Source organism: Mustela lutreola, chromosome 3, assembly GCF_030435805.1.
Source record: "Mustela lutreola isolate mMusLut2 chromosome 3, mMusLut2.pri, whole genome shotgun sequence".
NCBI classification, from domain to species: Eukaryota; Metazoa; Chordata; class Mammalia; order Carnivora; family Mustelidae; genus Mustela; species Mustela lutreola.
In genome coordinates, this window is record NC_081292.1 from 150,166,699 (window position 1) to 150,181,742 (window position 15,044).

The window sequence follows — 15,044 nt, forward strand, 5'->3', positions numbered from 1 at the left end:
AGATCATGACCTGAGACGAAGGCAGAGGCTTAACCACTGAGCCACCCAGGCGCCCCTTGACTTCTTTTCTTAAATAAGACAGTTTGTATAATACTTTTGGCAAGAGGCATATTCAGCTCTACTGGAGGGTTAAGTCTTAGATGATCTTTCCCCTTTTCATAGATTTTTAAGGAAAAAAATAGTAATAAATGAGATTTTTAACCAGGAACCCCTTTGTAGAATAAGGAATTTTTCACAATTATTGAGTAGATTTGAGAGATGACAGGGATTTACTGCTGTGTATTTGGGATAAATGTCAGAATTAAGTAAGAATTTGAGAATACGAGTTTGAAATGAAGCTCAAAAGAAAATATCAAGCTTTCCTTCAAGCACGTGTTATTTAATTTAAAATGAATACATGCACCTAGTACAAACATTTGAGTTGGCCTACCCCTTCTTAATGTATGTGTTTTGATTCTTGGCAACTTGTGGTCTTTTAAATTTGCAGCAACATAGTCTGAAGAAAATAACAGCATTTTCTAATCAGTTAGATACCTTGTTCATTTTCCCCAAATTTACCTCTTGTTCAGTTCTTGTCCACTTCTTGAATTTGGCTTAGGCTTCAGAATGTCTCCAGTCTTGTTTTGTTTTTTAAATTTCTCAGTTCCTCTGATGTAAATGATAGAGCATGAAAAGTAAGAGACATACTTCTGTTCGCCCAGGTGGTCAAAGTTTACTGGAAGAAAACATAGGTAGTTGGGAGTTCCTGGGAACCTTCCCAGAGGCCCCCATGGCATTCCCATTTACCTTCCATCTCCTGGCACGGGATTTGCCAGGTGGCCTCTGAGGGATGTGAAACAGTGGTTCATCATTGCGACTCCTGAAGGGACAGCCACAGGCTCGGATCCTCTTTTCCTCTCAGGAGTGGTCATCTTCTCATTGCTTTGGTTAGGAGCCTACACCGGAGCCTGATATAGTCAGTGTTAGCCACAGCAGATGGATAGACAGAGGACAGCATCCCTTAGAAGCCCACCAGTTGTCTACCACAGATACACATCCTCAAGACAAATGCTTACAGTTGGACCTGATTTGGGCTGTGTATTTTCATGACCTTTTTCATGTGACTTCATATAGCAACCTCAGTGACTTCACAACTCTGAACTGCCCACAAGCAGCAATATTGAGTCAATCCTTACCTAGAACTATATTTGTAAGAAAACTTGTGCATTTGTTGATCGTTGAAAAGAATTTTAATTTACTAAGCATTACAATTTAATTACACACTTTGTGACAAAATATTTTTCAATTAAAGTTTACAAATATATATTGAGTCCTTCTTATGTCAAAAACACTTTGATTGGCACTGCAGGGGTACGAAGATCATTTGTTCCAAAGATCCTTACACTGCCTTGGGCTAGGTAGCTAAAGCACGATCTTGAATGATAAATAAATTTTTCCTTGAAGGAATTTATTATTAGTACAGTTGAGGAGAAAGACATGCAAATAGAAAGTTACAAAATAAGAGCATGGAAAAAGGGCACTGTAAATGACAAAGCCTTGGGCAGTCAGGGAAGACTCTTTGAAGGCGGGGCCATGGAAACTGGGGCCAAATGATAACTAGGAATTTGCCAAATAAAGCCTGTTATTATTGGAGCTTGAAGCATTGATTCCAAGTTGAGGATAACTCACATGCAATGAAGAAAGAGCAGGTTGCAAGTACCTGTCATATTTGGCTAGGATCACAGAATGTCCTGTTCGGCAGACTGGTTTCCTGGAGTGTTTATGCCCTGTGCACGCTAGTGTTTGGGCTTTATTCCATGGGTCCCCATTTTCCTGGTTCCCTTTTTACCTCACTTGATCTTTCAGACATTATTGCCTCTAAGTCACCATTAAATATTGGTATTTCTCAAGGTTCCATCCTAGATTCTCTTTTCCCTTTTTTTCCCTCACCAGATAGATCAATGTCTATGTATTTGTTATGACTTAAAAGCTTGATGGTTCTTAAATCAGTTCTGAGCTTAGGACCGTACATCCCTCTTACTCCCATCCTGCCCACCACTTCAGTTTCCTTAGGACCCGACTCCCTGTTTGCTGCAACTGCCATCCCTGACTCCTCCCAGTCTTAGAACCTGCCAGATTTCTTCTTTACTAGTGCACCCAAGGACTTCTCTTCCTTAGCCTAAAGTGCTTTCACATTCTTTTTGCCTAGCTATTGCCCACTCCTACTTCAGGTCTTGGCTTAGATACCACTTTTTTTTTTTTTAAGGATTTTATTTATTTATTTGACAGAGAGAGAGGGATCACAGGTAGGCAGAGAGGCAGGCAGAGAGAGTGAGAGAGAGAGAGAGAGGAAGAGGCTCCCCGCTGAGCAGAGAGCCTGATGCAAGGCTCGATCCCAGGACCCTGAGATCATGTCTCAAGCTGAAGGCAGAGACTTAACCCACTGAGCCACCCAGCTGCCCTTAGATATTGCTTTTTCACAGATATCTTCCAGGTCTCTCTTAACCCATTTTATGATTAGTAATATGCTGCATTTTTATGTCCTAGGTTATAATTATTTTTGAAATATTGTTTTCCCCACTAGACTTTAAGCTCTCGGAAGGAAACAGCAGTCTCTGTGACAGCCTTGTCTTAAAACACTTAGCAAAGTATATGCACCTTGTAAGCAGTCTTAGTAGACATGACGAGCTGTGTGAGTTAGGACAACAAGGAAATGTTGAGGAACTTCAGGAGCAGAATGACCTGATTGGATTGGCAGTTAGCAAGTTTATTCTGCCTGCAGTATGGAGACTAAATTGGAGAGGGAGTCCACCGCTAGAGGCCACGAGATTAGTAGGTGGGTGTTACCACTAGACACTTAGAGCCTCAGAGCTCATCTATGATAAAAACACAAATCAAATTCAGTTGGGGGAGGGGAGGAAAAAATGAAGCAAGATGGGATTGGGAGGGAGTCAAACCATAAGATATTCTTTTTTTTTTTTTTTTTAAAGATTTTATTTGTTTATTTGACAGAGAGATCACAAGTAGGCAGAGAGGCAGGCAGAGAGAGAGGGGGAAGCAGGCTCCCCTCTGAGCAGAGAGCCCGATCGGGGCTCGATCCCAGGACCCTGAGATCATGACCTGAGCCCAAGGCAGAGGCTTAACCCATTGAGCCACCCAGGCACCCCAAGATATTCTTAATCTCAGGAAACAAACTGAGGGTTGCTGGAAGGGGAGGGAGTTAGAGGGATAGGGTGACTGGGTTATGGACACTGGGGAGGGTATGTGCTATGGTGAGTGCTGTGAAATGTGTAAGCCTGATGATTCACAGACCTGTACCCCTGGGGCAAATAATACATTATATGTTAATAAATAAAAAAAGAGTCTCAGGACTCTTACTGGCTTATTCCACGTGGATCTCTTTTTCCCACAGTCTTTCTCTCTGTGAACAGTAACAGCTCATCCTCCATCTGCCTAGTAGGAAAGGGTCCACTTTATGATTATGTGACAGATATCCAGATTGACTCCGACTGGCCCTGATTAGGTCATGTGCCCTTCCGTGAAGTAACTGTTGTCACCAGAGGGGTCCCTGGAGCTGGTTGATCAATCTGGATAATAACTGGGTTTGAGGCAGTGGTGCCCTGGCAAACTGGCCCTAAAAATAATGTTTCTTTTTTTAAAAAGACCTCTTTGTAGCAATTACCAATTTCTTTGGTTTACATGGTCCTACTGCGACTGATTTCAAAATGGATCCCTGGCTTGTGATTCCTGAATGTTTAACAGCCGCCTCTTGCAAGCAGGTCCCCCCAGCTCAGGCACACCAGCTCAGCAGTGTGCTCCAAAAGGCAATCATAATGTTGTTAGAAGAAGACAGGTAGGTGCCTGGTAGCCAGTCCCACAAGGAAACTTGTCCTGGACCATGCGAAATATAGTTTGATGTTATGATTTTATTTGACCTAAAAATTTTTGAAAGTTCCTATGTCATTTCCTTGAATAACATTTCTAAGCACTGTATAATATTCCATTCTAGGAAAATACTGCCTTTTACCATTCTTTCATTGTTGAATATTTAGATTGATTGAATTACATGTAATGCTTTGCTGGATAGGTGTATGCCTGAAGCCATTTTCCATATTTAGGACAGAGTTACTGAGATAGTTGACCCAAGTGCTATTACTGAGTCAAAGGAATGGACCTTTAATGTTTTTGAATATTCTCCAGTAGGTGTACAAAATAGTTTTACCCATTTATATCACTTTTATCACTGTAAGAGAGCAAATATTTCATTGTCTTGTTATTAAGTATAATTAAAAAATAGGTAGGACAGAATTAATATGTCATTTTAATTTACATTTGTTTGAATTATTAAAAATGTTGAAATGTCTATTTTTTTTAACAAGTGTATTTTTTATAGTGAATTTCCTTACCATTTTCCACTTGTGTTATGTGTATATGTTGCTCTTAATATACTATTATCATAAGTATTTATCCTCTTATAATCAATTAATATAACTAAATAGTGGAATAATTATATGACTAATAGTGAAAATTCTAGCACATACAACTTGGTAAATATTGAGGGGAGTGCTACGTATGAAATTCTCCCTAATTCTGTGTAATTTAGGGTAACATCAGCTACATTAGCTGAGGTAATAGATAAATACAAATTCACAGTAAGTGAAAACAATAAAAGTTTATTTTTTGCTCATGTCAGAGTTCCACATGGGTGTTCTTAGTTGGGCAGCTTTCATGTGGTCCTGAAGGGATGAAGGCTCCTTCTGTCCCAAGGCTTTTCTCCCCTCTGGGTCCTTGTCATTTTCATTTAGTGAGAGGGTGGCATTAGAGAATGGGAAACAATATGTGGGCGGTTTTTATGGATTAGGCCTGAAAGTGCTTACATTGAATGTGCTTACATTCTACTGAATAAAACTCAGTTCCATGGACACAACTAATTACAAAGGAAAAAAAGAAAAAGAATCTGTTATACATCTAACTAATCTTTGCCAAAATTTCCATAACCTGAAATAGAGAATCTTTTCATAAAGGCAGATTCTACTTACTGTTTTCATTACGTGTATATATCTGGGAATAAATTGACCATAATTTACAGGATATAAATATGGAATGGAACACCTTAAATATTGTTAAGAGATATGTAGCTTTTTACTAGACCAGAGTGGTAGAGCAATGATGTTGAGTGGTCACTGAACGTCCTCTTGTTTAGACACTGAAGAGAAGAGAGTGGCAGCCATCGGACAAAGCGATTTTGACAGGTGATAAACAAGTCTTGGATGGGCAACATTTATTCAGTGTTTTAGAAAATCAAATGTATAAGAATCCATATAAGGACTTCATAATCAGCTCATCCGATAAGTATGACTTATTAGAATGATATTTCTCGTAGGATATGTTAGCTCATTTTCTTATTTCTACCTACACAGGTAATTAAAGTATACAGTGAAGATGAAACCAGCAGGGCTTTAGAGGTACCCAGTGACATAACTGCCCGAGATGTTTGCCAGCTGTTGATCCTGAAGAATCATTACATTGATGACCACAGCTGGACCCTTTTTGAGCATCTGCCTCACATAGGTCTAGGTAAGGATACAGAACTATAGTCCACATCATTGCTTTTCTGTTTGTTATAGTTTCAATCATATGGCAAAGATTTTCTTCAGACATAGAAAAATAGAAGAGAATTATGAGTAGTCCTTTTCTTTATTTTTGGTGTTGGTGTTTGGGAGACCAAGAATGTAACACAAAATGAAAGTAAGGGTACAAATATTACACTTTCCCCACACTTCCTTGTTTAACTAATGCTCTATGAGAATTTCGGAGCCAAAACATAGAGTCCAAATGGATAGATAAGTTTCATAATAATCTTTGGTAGCTTAGTGTTTGAGAAATTAATACAATAAGTTGTTATTTGTACTGATTTTTGAATTGGTTGTCATGTAGACATGGAAAATATCCACATTGGTTCTCTTTATTTTATTTTTATTTTATAAAAATATATAAATTTATAAAATATATATTATATATTTTATATATAATATCACATATAAATATATAATTCATATATTATATAATATATAAATATATATCATATATTCATATATGATATTCTGTATTATACAATATATAAATATATATGATATATAATATATATAAAATTTATAAAATTTTCTTAAAGAATTAAATAACTCCTCTACATTTTAAAGTCATAACCATAAAGAGTAATCTTTAAAAATACATATGTTTTTAAATTGGAAATGCATCTCTGTGTTGTAAAATTAGAGGGCTTTTTCCTGCAAATTTTTAAAATAAGGTATAAGTGATTTTCGTTCTTCTAGTAGAGTAAGAGAATTTGGCACCAATTTTATTTTACCTTTCCTTATTTTTACAGATGCTAGTGTTAAAAAACATGTTACCATAATAAGTAGTGAAAACAAAAGAAGTTTGTTATGGTAATGCCATTTGATCCTTTGAATACTTTATGAGTTTCCTGTGGCGGCTGTAACAAATGACCACACACCTGGGGGCTTACAACAGCCAGAATTGATTCTCTTACTGTTCTGGAGGTCAGAAGTCTGAAATCAGTATCACTCGGTTGAAATCAAGGTATCAGGGACGTACTTCCTCCGGAGGCTCGAGGAAAGAACCTGTTCCTTGTCTGTTCCAGCTTCTGGTGGCCGCTGGCCTCCTTTGGCTGTGGCTGCTTCACTTCAGTCTCTACCTCTATGGTCACCTCGTATTTCCTTCTTCTGTCTGTGTCAAGTCACCCTCTGTCTCTCTCATAAAAATGATACCGGTTAGAGCTTACCTGGGTAATCTAGGATCATCTCTTCATTTCAAGATCCCTTAATCATATCTGCAAAAATCCTCCCCCCCCCCTTCTTCATATCAAGTAACATTCACAGAAAACCTGAATTCTGAAGGTATGCCAGGCCGGCCAGTGTGACATGCTGTCTCGCCTTCCTAGGGCAGAAAAAGTTCAACATTTATTTTCTGCATTGCTGTTGGTTACCAATCTGACTTCTGTTTGTGACCATTCTTCTCCTAAATGTAAAGTGTTAACTCCTCAATAGATAAACGCCGTCTTCTAAACTAGTTTTACATATGCTTGTGAAAATACAGTTCTTTTTTTTTTTTTAAGATTTTATTTATTTGAGGGAGAATGAGTGAGAGAGAGCATGAGGAGAAGGTCAGAGGGAGAAGCAGACTCCCCAAGGAGCTGGGAGCCCGATGCGGGACTCGATCCTGGAAGTCCGGGATCATGACCTGAGCCGAAGGCAGTTGCTCAACCAACTGAGCCATCCAGGTGCCTGAAAATACAGTTCTTAATTAACACAATATGTAATTACAGTATTTTATACCCTTAATTTTTTCTTTTAGAGCAACTTTACTTTTTTTTTCTTTTCCTTTTTTTTTTTTTTTACAGTCACTAAGTTTATCTCTAACAAATAGCTTAAAGTTTAATCATAAAAATCTACTCTGTAAATCAAGCACCAGTTTTCACTGAGACCACAGCAAATTATATTAAGGAATAAAATGCACAGATTCTTTTAATGTGGAGGCTTAAAATGGAACATTGAGAATTAATTTGAGTTACATACTAAATTTAAACTTTTAAGCATCAAATAGAAATATATTTCTCCATTACTCTATTTTCTGGAAATGCAGAAATAAAACCAAAGATGTGAGACTATTGTCTCCTGGTTTTATCAGCCATGCATTAGACCAAAGATTATGAGAAAGAAATTGAGATCCACAACTTTCTTGTGTTCTTTTTCTTTCCCTTTGTTTTCACTCAGATTATATGTATTTTTAAGAGAGTTTATTTACTTATTTATTTGAGAGAGAGCATGAGCCTGTGCACACTTGGGGCCAGGGGGTGGGGGGGTGGGGGGGTGGGAAGGGGAGGGATAAGCAGGCTGCACTGAGAGTGAAGCCCAATGTGGCGTTCAGTCCCAGGGCCACTGAGCTAACTGAGCTACCCAGGTGCCCCTCAGATGCTATCTTTAAATAGGAAGATTGCTGACATAATGCTACCCATATACTAAAGCACATTAGATGATGATAACTAATAAATACCTCTGTTCTTTTCATTTATTTTTTATTTAATTTCTGTGTTTTAACATAATCTGTTTTTATTTTTATAGACTATCTTTCTGTGGGTGTGGGTGTGTGCACCTAAAAACACATCTTGGTTTTTTATTTATTTATTTATTCATTTTTAAAGAGTTTATTTATTTATTTGACAGAGAGAGATCACAGTAGGAGAGAGGAAGGGAAGAGATCACAGAGAGAGAGGAAGGGAAGCAGGCCCCCCGCCGAGCAGAGAGCCCGATGTGGGACCCGATCCCAGGACCCTGAGATCATGACCTGAGCCGAAGGCAGTGGCTTAACCCACTGAGCCACCCAGGCGCCCTGGTTTTTTCTTTTTTCTTTTTTTTTTTTTTAAGATTTTTATTTATTTATTTTACAGAGAGAGACACAACGAGAGAGAGAACATAAGCCGGGGGAATGGGAGAGGGAGAAGCAGGCTCCCACTGAACAGGGAGTCCTATGCAAGGCTCGATCCCAGGACTGGGATCGTGACCTGAGCCAAAGGCAGCCACTTAATGACTGAGCCACCAAGGCACCCCATTTTTTTTCTTTTCACTTCACAGATCCCACAAACTCTAGGAACTCTCCCTGCCTATTCCTGTTCCCTGACTTCCTCACACGGTTTAACAGATATTTATTGACTATTTTATACCACACCTATTTTGTGTGTGGGTCTTGGGGGTAAAGTATGAACATAATAGACAAGAAACACTGCCCTTGCGAGTTTGCATTCTTCTGGGAAGTGGAAAGATAAGAGACACATGACTAAAACTTGTAATCCTTTAGGTGACAATAAGCACGAGTTTCTCCTGCTATCTGAAAGTAGAACACTATGAAAACTTTTGAAAGCTCAAATGGTATAAGCCAAAGAAGCATTTACCATTAATTTATATTGGAAAATATTTGAGCATTCCCAGATGCCAGAAATAACCTCTCTCAGCATCTTCTGGTATCTTAGGACATATCTTAGCAACAGATGCACAAAATAAATCATGATAAAGTATAGAGGCTCACAGACAAAGTTCAAAGCTCTGGTGGCTTGATGTTGAGATGCTGAACGTGGCTCCCTGGAAGGAGCTTGGTGGGACTACTCTCGTTGTGGCTCTGTGGTGCCCATGGCCTTTATAAGGGCTCACTGCAAAGCAAATGCTTAATGGCATTTCCATGTTTCACCTTTTTTGTAAAAGCAAAAATCCTCTTTGGATTTCTGTTGGTTGGCAAAAACAGGTACGAATGTGGATCTTTTGTAAAAGCAAAGAATTTTATTGTGTAAGGTGAACATTCGAAAAGCCGGAGTTGCCTGAACTGGGGAGAAAGGAAGACAGGGCAAAAGGGAAGAACATGCTGGGGGTGAGAGGGAGATGCCCTTTACTAGAGGGATCAGGGAAGGTGTCCCTGAATCATGAAGTTCAGGAGAACCTTGGTGGCAGCGTGCTGGTGTTCAGGGCTCAGCTGAGGCCAGCGCTCCCTGAGCAAGCTGGGGAGTGATGGAGCGGACTTCAGCAGGGCTTCTGCAGAGCCAGCTCGTGTAGGGTCTCATGGGTCATGGAAGGGCTTGACTCTTACCCCTGAGTGAGAGAAAAAGTGAACGGAGGTCTTTGAGTCAGAGAGCAATATAATCCTGATTTAGTTTTGAAAGTACAGTTCACCCTTGAATAACATGGGTTTGAACTACTTCCATGTGGGTTTTTTCTTTTTCTGATAAATTCAGTCCAGTACTGTAAATTTATTTTCTTTTCATTACGATTTTCCTAATAACATTTCTTTTCTCTAGTGTACTTTTCTAAGAATACAGTCTCTAGCACTTAAAATGTCACAATATGTATCAGTCGGCTGTGTATGTCATCAGTAAGCCTTCCAGCTGACAGTAGTTAAGTTTTGGGGGCGTCAAACATTTCATCCAGATTTTTGGCGGCAAGGGGAAGTCTGTACCCCTGTGCTGCCCATCATTCAAGAGCCAACTGTATACTGCTTAGAAGGCCAGAATCCAACCTTTTAGAGGCCGAACGACTTTGTTTTGCTTCTACATCCCACTACTCATGGCTTCCTGGATCAATCCTGGCCTCTCTGTCATTTCTCCTAGTAGCACATGCCCTGTGGGACTAACTTCACAGGATAGTCTACACTGGTATGAGGTGTGGTATTTGTGAGACCCTGAAGCCTTACAGGTGAGAATGTTGTGACTTATGTGATAAACGACAGTTAAGGGTTTTCTGCACTTGAGGTCACTTTAATGACCAAGATAACCTTAGGAAAGTGTCAGAGACATTTTATGTTGTTAATAAATGTGCTATCATTGTTGCTTTTGATCCCTTAAAACACGTCACAAATTTACTAAAGTCAGATGGAGAAGCACTTGACTTTCAAAATATGATAGGTTTATGGAATTGAAAGTCTGTTTTCAGAGTGTCATTTTCTGTGACAAAGGAAACTTCAGTCTTAGTAGTAGTTTCAACATGAATGCATACGTGTGATAGCGACTATTACCATGCATCTGACATGTGCAAGGCACGGAGTGAGAGGTTTAACATTAATCTTGATAGACGCACTCATCACTTAGCCTCATAGCAATCCCGCAAGATGTGTTTCCTAATCTCCCTTTGACATACAGGAACATATACTCAGTGACGAAATTCCTTGCCTAGAGTCAAACATTGCTGAAATGTTGGTCTTTTCAGAGTCTGAAATTCAAAGTCTGCATTTTCCACGAAAGTGAGTTTGTTTCTCCTCAAGTTCCCAGGATCCCGTGGTTGGTTTGTCTCTTTCTTATTCTCTGTCTTTAGCTCTAATCCATGTTGTGAGAACAAGTTAAAAGTTTGAACCCTCAAAGACATTTTCAGATAACTTTTTTTTTTTTTAATGAGTAAAACAATAGAAGTTTGTTAAGGAAAGATACAGAAAAAAGCTCTCAAGAGTGAGAGGAGTCCTGACAGGGTTGCCAACGAGGGCCTTCAGGGTTGGTCTTCTATAGAAAACTAACCACGGAACTTAAATCCTCTTAACATCAGATAAATTTTTCTTACCAAAGTAGTATTGAAATTACTGGGGTCCAACGGATGGAACCCAGTTCACTTTATAACAGAACCAGCTGTTTCTTTTGGCTGAGCAAGGGGATCATGTTAGAAGTAACTTATCCTTGGGGCACCTGGGTGGCTCAGTGGGTTAAGCCTCAGCTTTTGGCTCGGGTCATGATCTCAGGATCCTGGGATCCAGCTCTGCATCAGGATCTCTGCTCAGCGGGGAGCCTGCTTTCCCCTCTCTCTGTGCCTGCCTCTCTGCCTACTTGTGATCTTTCTCTGTCAAATAAATAAATAAAATCTAAAAAAAAAAAAAAAAAAAAAAGACTTACCCTTGAATTTGTATACAACATAAATGGTATATGATATTTGGAACTCTGGATACAATATCAGTATTTCATCTCCTCTTGCAAATAATTATCAGTAATATGATGCTGGGAATTTTAATAGGCAGAGTACATCATCAAAGACAATCCCAAACATCCTGATTTTGTTATAAATCTCTGATTTTCCCGATTTGAGATCATGTTATGATGAGGTTCTAGTTGTACACAGCTTTATGGACACTGAATTTAAAATATCAGTATGGCCACAAATACCTGCCCTTCTCTCATATAATCGTGTTTTATAACTGGCATGTTCTAGTTCATGGCCACTGGATGTCACTGTCGTTCCCCAGATGGAGCCCTCTGCATTTATAATCAGTGTGAGGACTGAGGGGGGGAGTGGAGTGGGGGCAGAAACTTCAGTTTTAAGTCCTCTGGAACTTAATGGGATCCATGTTTGTCTTGCTCCCATTTTGATTCCTAATTGAAGCCATGGTATGAAGCAGTGGCAATTAACACAATACCTCAAGCGCATACCTATAGACTCCTCGGGAAGAGGAATTAATTGTATTTTAGTGTCATTGCTGGGGACAGCTGAGAGTTCCATTGTGAATATCATTGTGGAGTGGCTTTAATAAGCAAAATGAATGACTGGAGGCTTTTAATGAAACCATTTTTATGTGTGCAGCTATACCCACGTGATCTCTTTAAGACAGAAGCCACGCACGGCTGTGGCCAGGAAAGGCTTCTTTGCAGCTTTGAAGCTGCTTCCCTTCACTGTTTCTGTCCAACCGCCCCTCCCCTCCCCCCCGCAAAGACTCACAAGTCTTTCTCCTGTTGTCTGGAGCTGATAGGTAGTTGTGCTTTCAGTGCTGTGTGTAACCTGTCAGCATCAGAGTTGCCACCGCCCTTATCAACAGCACAAATAATTGTGAAGCCTGTAGGATCTGTGGCCTTGGGCTTCCTTTGCTACTTAAACTGATCTGAGCTTTGAGGAGGCAGGATGTCCTGGTGGCACACTAAGGTGGAGTCAGAAAATAGGAGCATGTAAGGAGGGCTTAGAACTAAAACTGCCTCCTGGTGCCGCTCGTTTTTCCTTCGCAGTATCTCATAGCCTGAGTTCAGGTCTTACCATTTCTCTCCTCGGGGATTATTTTAGCCTTGTAACTGGTCCTCTTGCCTCTGGTTGTACCAAGGTTATCCATGAGAATGCAGACCTGATTCTTTATGCATTAGGGTCCAAGATTCCTTGGAGGGCTTGAGGTACCTGTGACCTGCCTACTCCTCCTATCGCCAGCCTAGTGTCTCCCCTCTCCTTCCTCTTAGTTTATACATTGAAGACGTGCCTGTAGTTGCCCACATATGCTGTAGTGTCTATGCCTTGGTTTCCTTGCTCCTCCCATTAGGATTCTCAGCGAGTTCTTTCTCATCATCTTTACCTGGCTGTGCGTTTTCCAAAGCTTACTTGGAATTTGAGTCAAAAATGATAGCAAGGTATAACTGCTCACCATGTCCTAAAAATATTATGGAAACAAAGTAAGATGAAAACTCTTAACTGTTGAAGCTGACAGCCAGCTAACCTAGTGCCACAGTCTAAGAGGAGAGAGAGAGAAAAGCAACTGGAGGCACCCCACACTCAGCCTTACGAGGAAGAGTCACCCCCTATGTCAGAGAGCAGGTAGGGAGACAGATCGGCCTCTTCTGTGTTCCACGCAGCTGCTCCTCACGACAACTAGGATCCTTGTTGGCACCACCATTTCTCATACATCCTTTAGGAAATTGCAAATCCTGAAAATAACAGAACACTGGGAGTGAGTGATGAGTTGTGTCCGGGGAGGGGATGTTTCCGCAAGTATATGCTAGACCGGGGTGTGGAAAATAAACAGATTTGGCCAAGAAATAGATACAACGCTCTTCAAGCAGGAGTATTTATAATATTAATCAGAAAAACCCCAATGATATAATAATAGGAGGATGTAATCAATTACAGTACATTCATAGGATTTAAGTTAGGTAGCTTTTGGTTATGTTTTTGGAGTTCTTCCCTTGTAGAATGATGTGGACAGATATAAAATTATAAAGACGATTGATTGATTGAATGTATATTTATAAACCTATATTCAGTGTAAATTTTGTGAAAAATATATACAAATATATTCATATAGGCCCAGAGAAAAATATAAGAAGGGAATATACTGAAATGTTAAGTGCTAATTCCCAATTGATAGATTTAAAGATGAATTGTGATTGTCTACTGTCCATGGTTTTCGAATTTCCAATAATGGAAACATACTATTTTAGAAATCAGAAGAAAGGAAACAAACACAATTTCGAAAACTTAAGAGATTTTTAAAGATTGAGACATCTTCCTGAAGCTCCAAGTTGCACCAAGTACCCATCTTCTGAGCTGCCGTTAACATTTTCTTTAACTATCTTAATTTTAATCATGTTATTAAAAGTAGACAGTAATTCCATGAGAGCTGGAACTCTGTGTATACTTCTTTGTAACCCAGGGTCTAGGACAAATAAATAGTCTGTGAACTGAGCTATACTAAATTGTAAGGTACTTATATCAAGCAGTTCAAAGGATGGATAACAATATGCAAGGAAGGAAGAGACAGGGAAAAGAAGCCAGAGACCTGCTGTGCCGTGCCCAGATGGAAATTTGCTCTCAGTCTCTCTCTCTCTTTTTTTTTTTTTTTTAATTTTATTTATTTATTTGACAGAGATCACAGGTAGGCAGAGAGGCAGGCAGAGGGGGAGGGGGAAGCAGGCTCCCTGCTGAGCAGAGATTTCCCCTATGCAGGGCTCCATCCCAGGACCCTGGGATCCTGACCTGAGCTGAAGGCAGAGGTTTAACCCACTAAGCCACCCAGGTGCCCTGCTCTCAGTCTTTAAAGGATGCATCAGGTAACTTAGAATTTATGGAAGTGGTTTCTAAACTCTTCAGGTGTTTATCTGTCAGCTTGAGGTGATGTGTATGCAAATACTTTGCCGAAGACTAAGGATTTCTAGGAATACAAGTTGTGATTAGTGAGTGTGAGTTAATATGAAGATTACTTAATTTGTTGAAGAATGATCTGCAAGGCCTTTATATCCATCAAGTTTAAGTGTCAAGATTTTCCTATTAATTGCACTTGGGGAGCTGAATATGGTGCTAGCAATTTTTCCAGGTGAGCTCGTTTTCTTAGGTTAAGGAACCTTTTTCAGAATTGAGCCCTATTTTTATTCTTTGCTTCTCCAGTTTTTGTTTTGCCTGGTCAGAGGCTGTTCATTTTTATCTGAAAATAAGATTGACAAAATGTATGTAGTTTCTGCCTCGCCCAGAGAAGTACAAGGACCATTTGTCTCCAGGAGTTTCCTGTAACAAAGGTGTACAAAGAATTGTTTTCTGGGCGAATTAGAGGTAAAAGCCACTTTTGTTTCTTCTCTTATCAAGTGATGAGAAGAGTAGGGACTCAGGTTTCTATTTGAGCCCCACGCTGTACTTTCAGTAGATTCAGCGAAGAAATCCAGGCAGAAGGTCACAGGTGAACACTTTCCATTCTGGGAGGATTGAGGGTTTTTAAAAGACTTTGAAGTGAAATCAACAGTTTCAGAAGAAACTTCTTTCCTTTCTTCTTCTTCTTCTTTC

General features: G+C 39.7%; 1 protein-coding gene across 5 annotated transcripts in view; it reads left to right on the forward strand.

Annotated features, from left to right (window-relative positions):
- Positions 1-15,044, forward strand: part of GRB14 (growth factor receptor bound protein 14) — a 113,947-nt gene that overhangs the window by 67,409 nt on the left and 31,494 nt on the right. For all 5 annotated transcript variants that reach the window (XM_059167156.1, XM_059167159.1, XM_059167157.1 and 2 more), the window contains one exon: positions 5,400-5,556. In XM_059167156.1, coding sequence (XP_059023139.1) covers positions 5,400-5,556 — 157 coding nt within the window. The remainder of the gene's footprint in view (positions 1-5,399; positions 5,557-15,044) is intronic.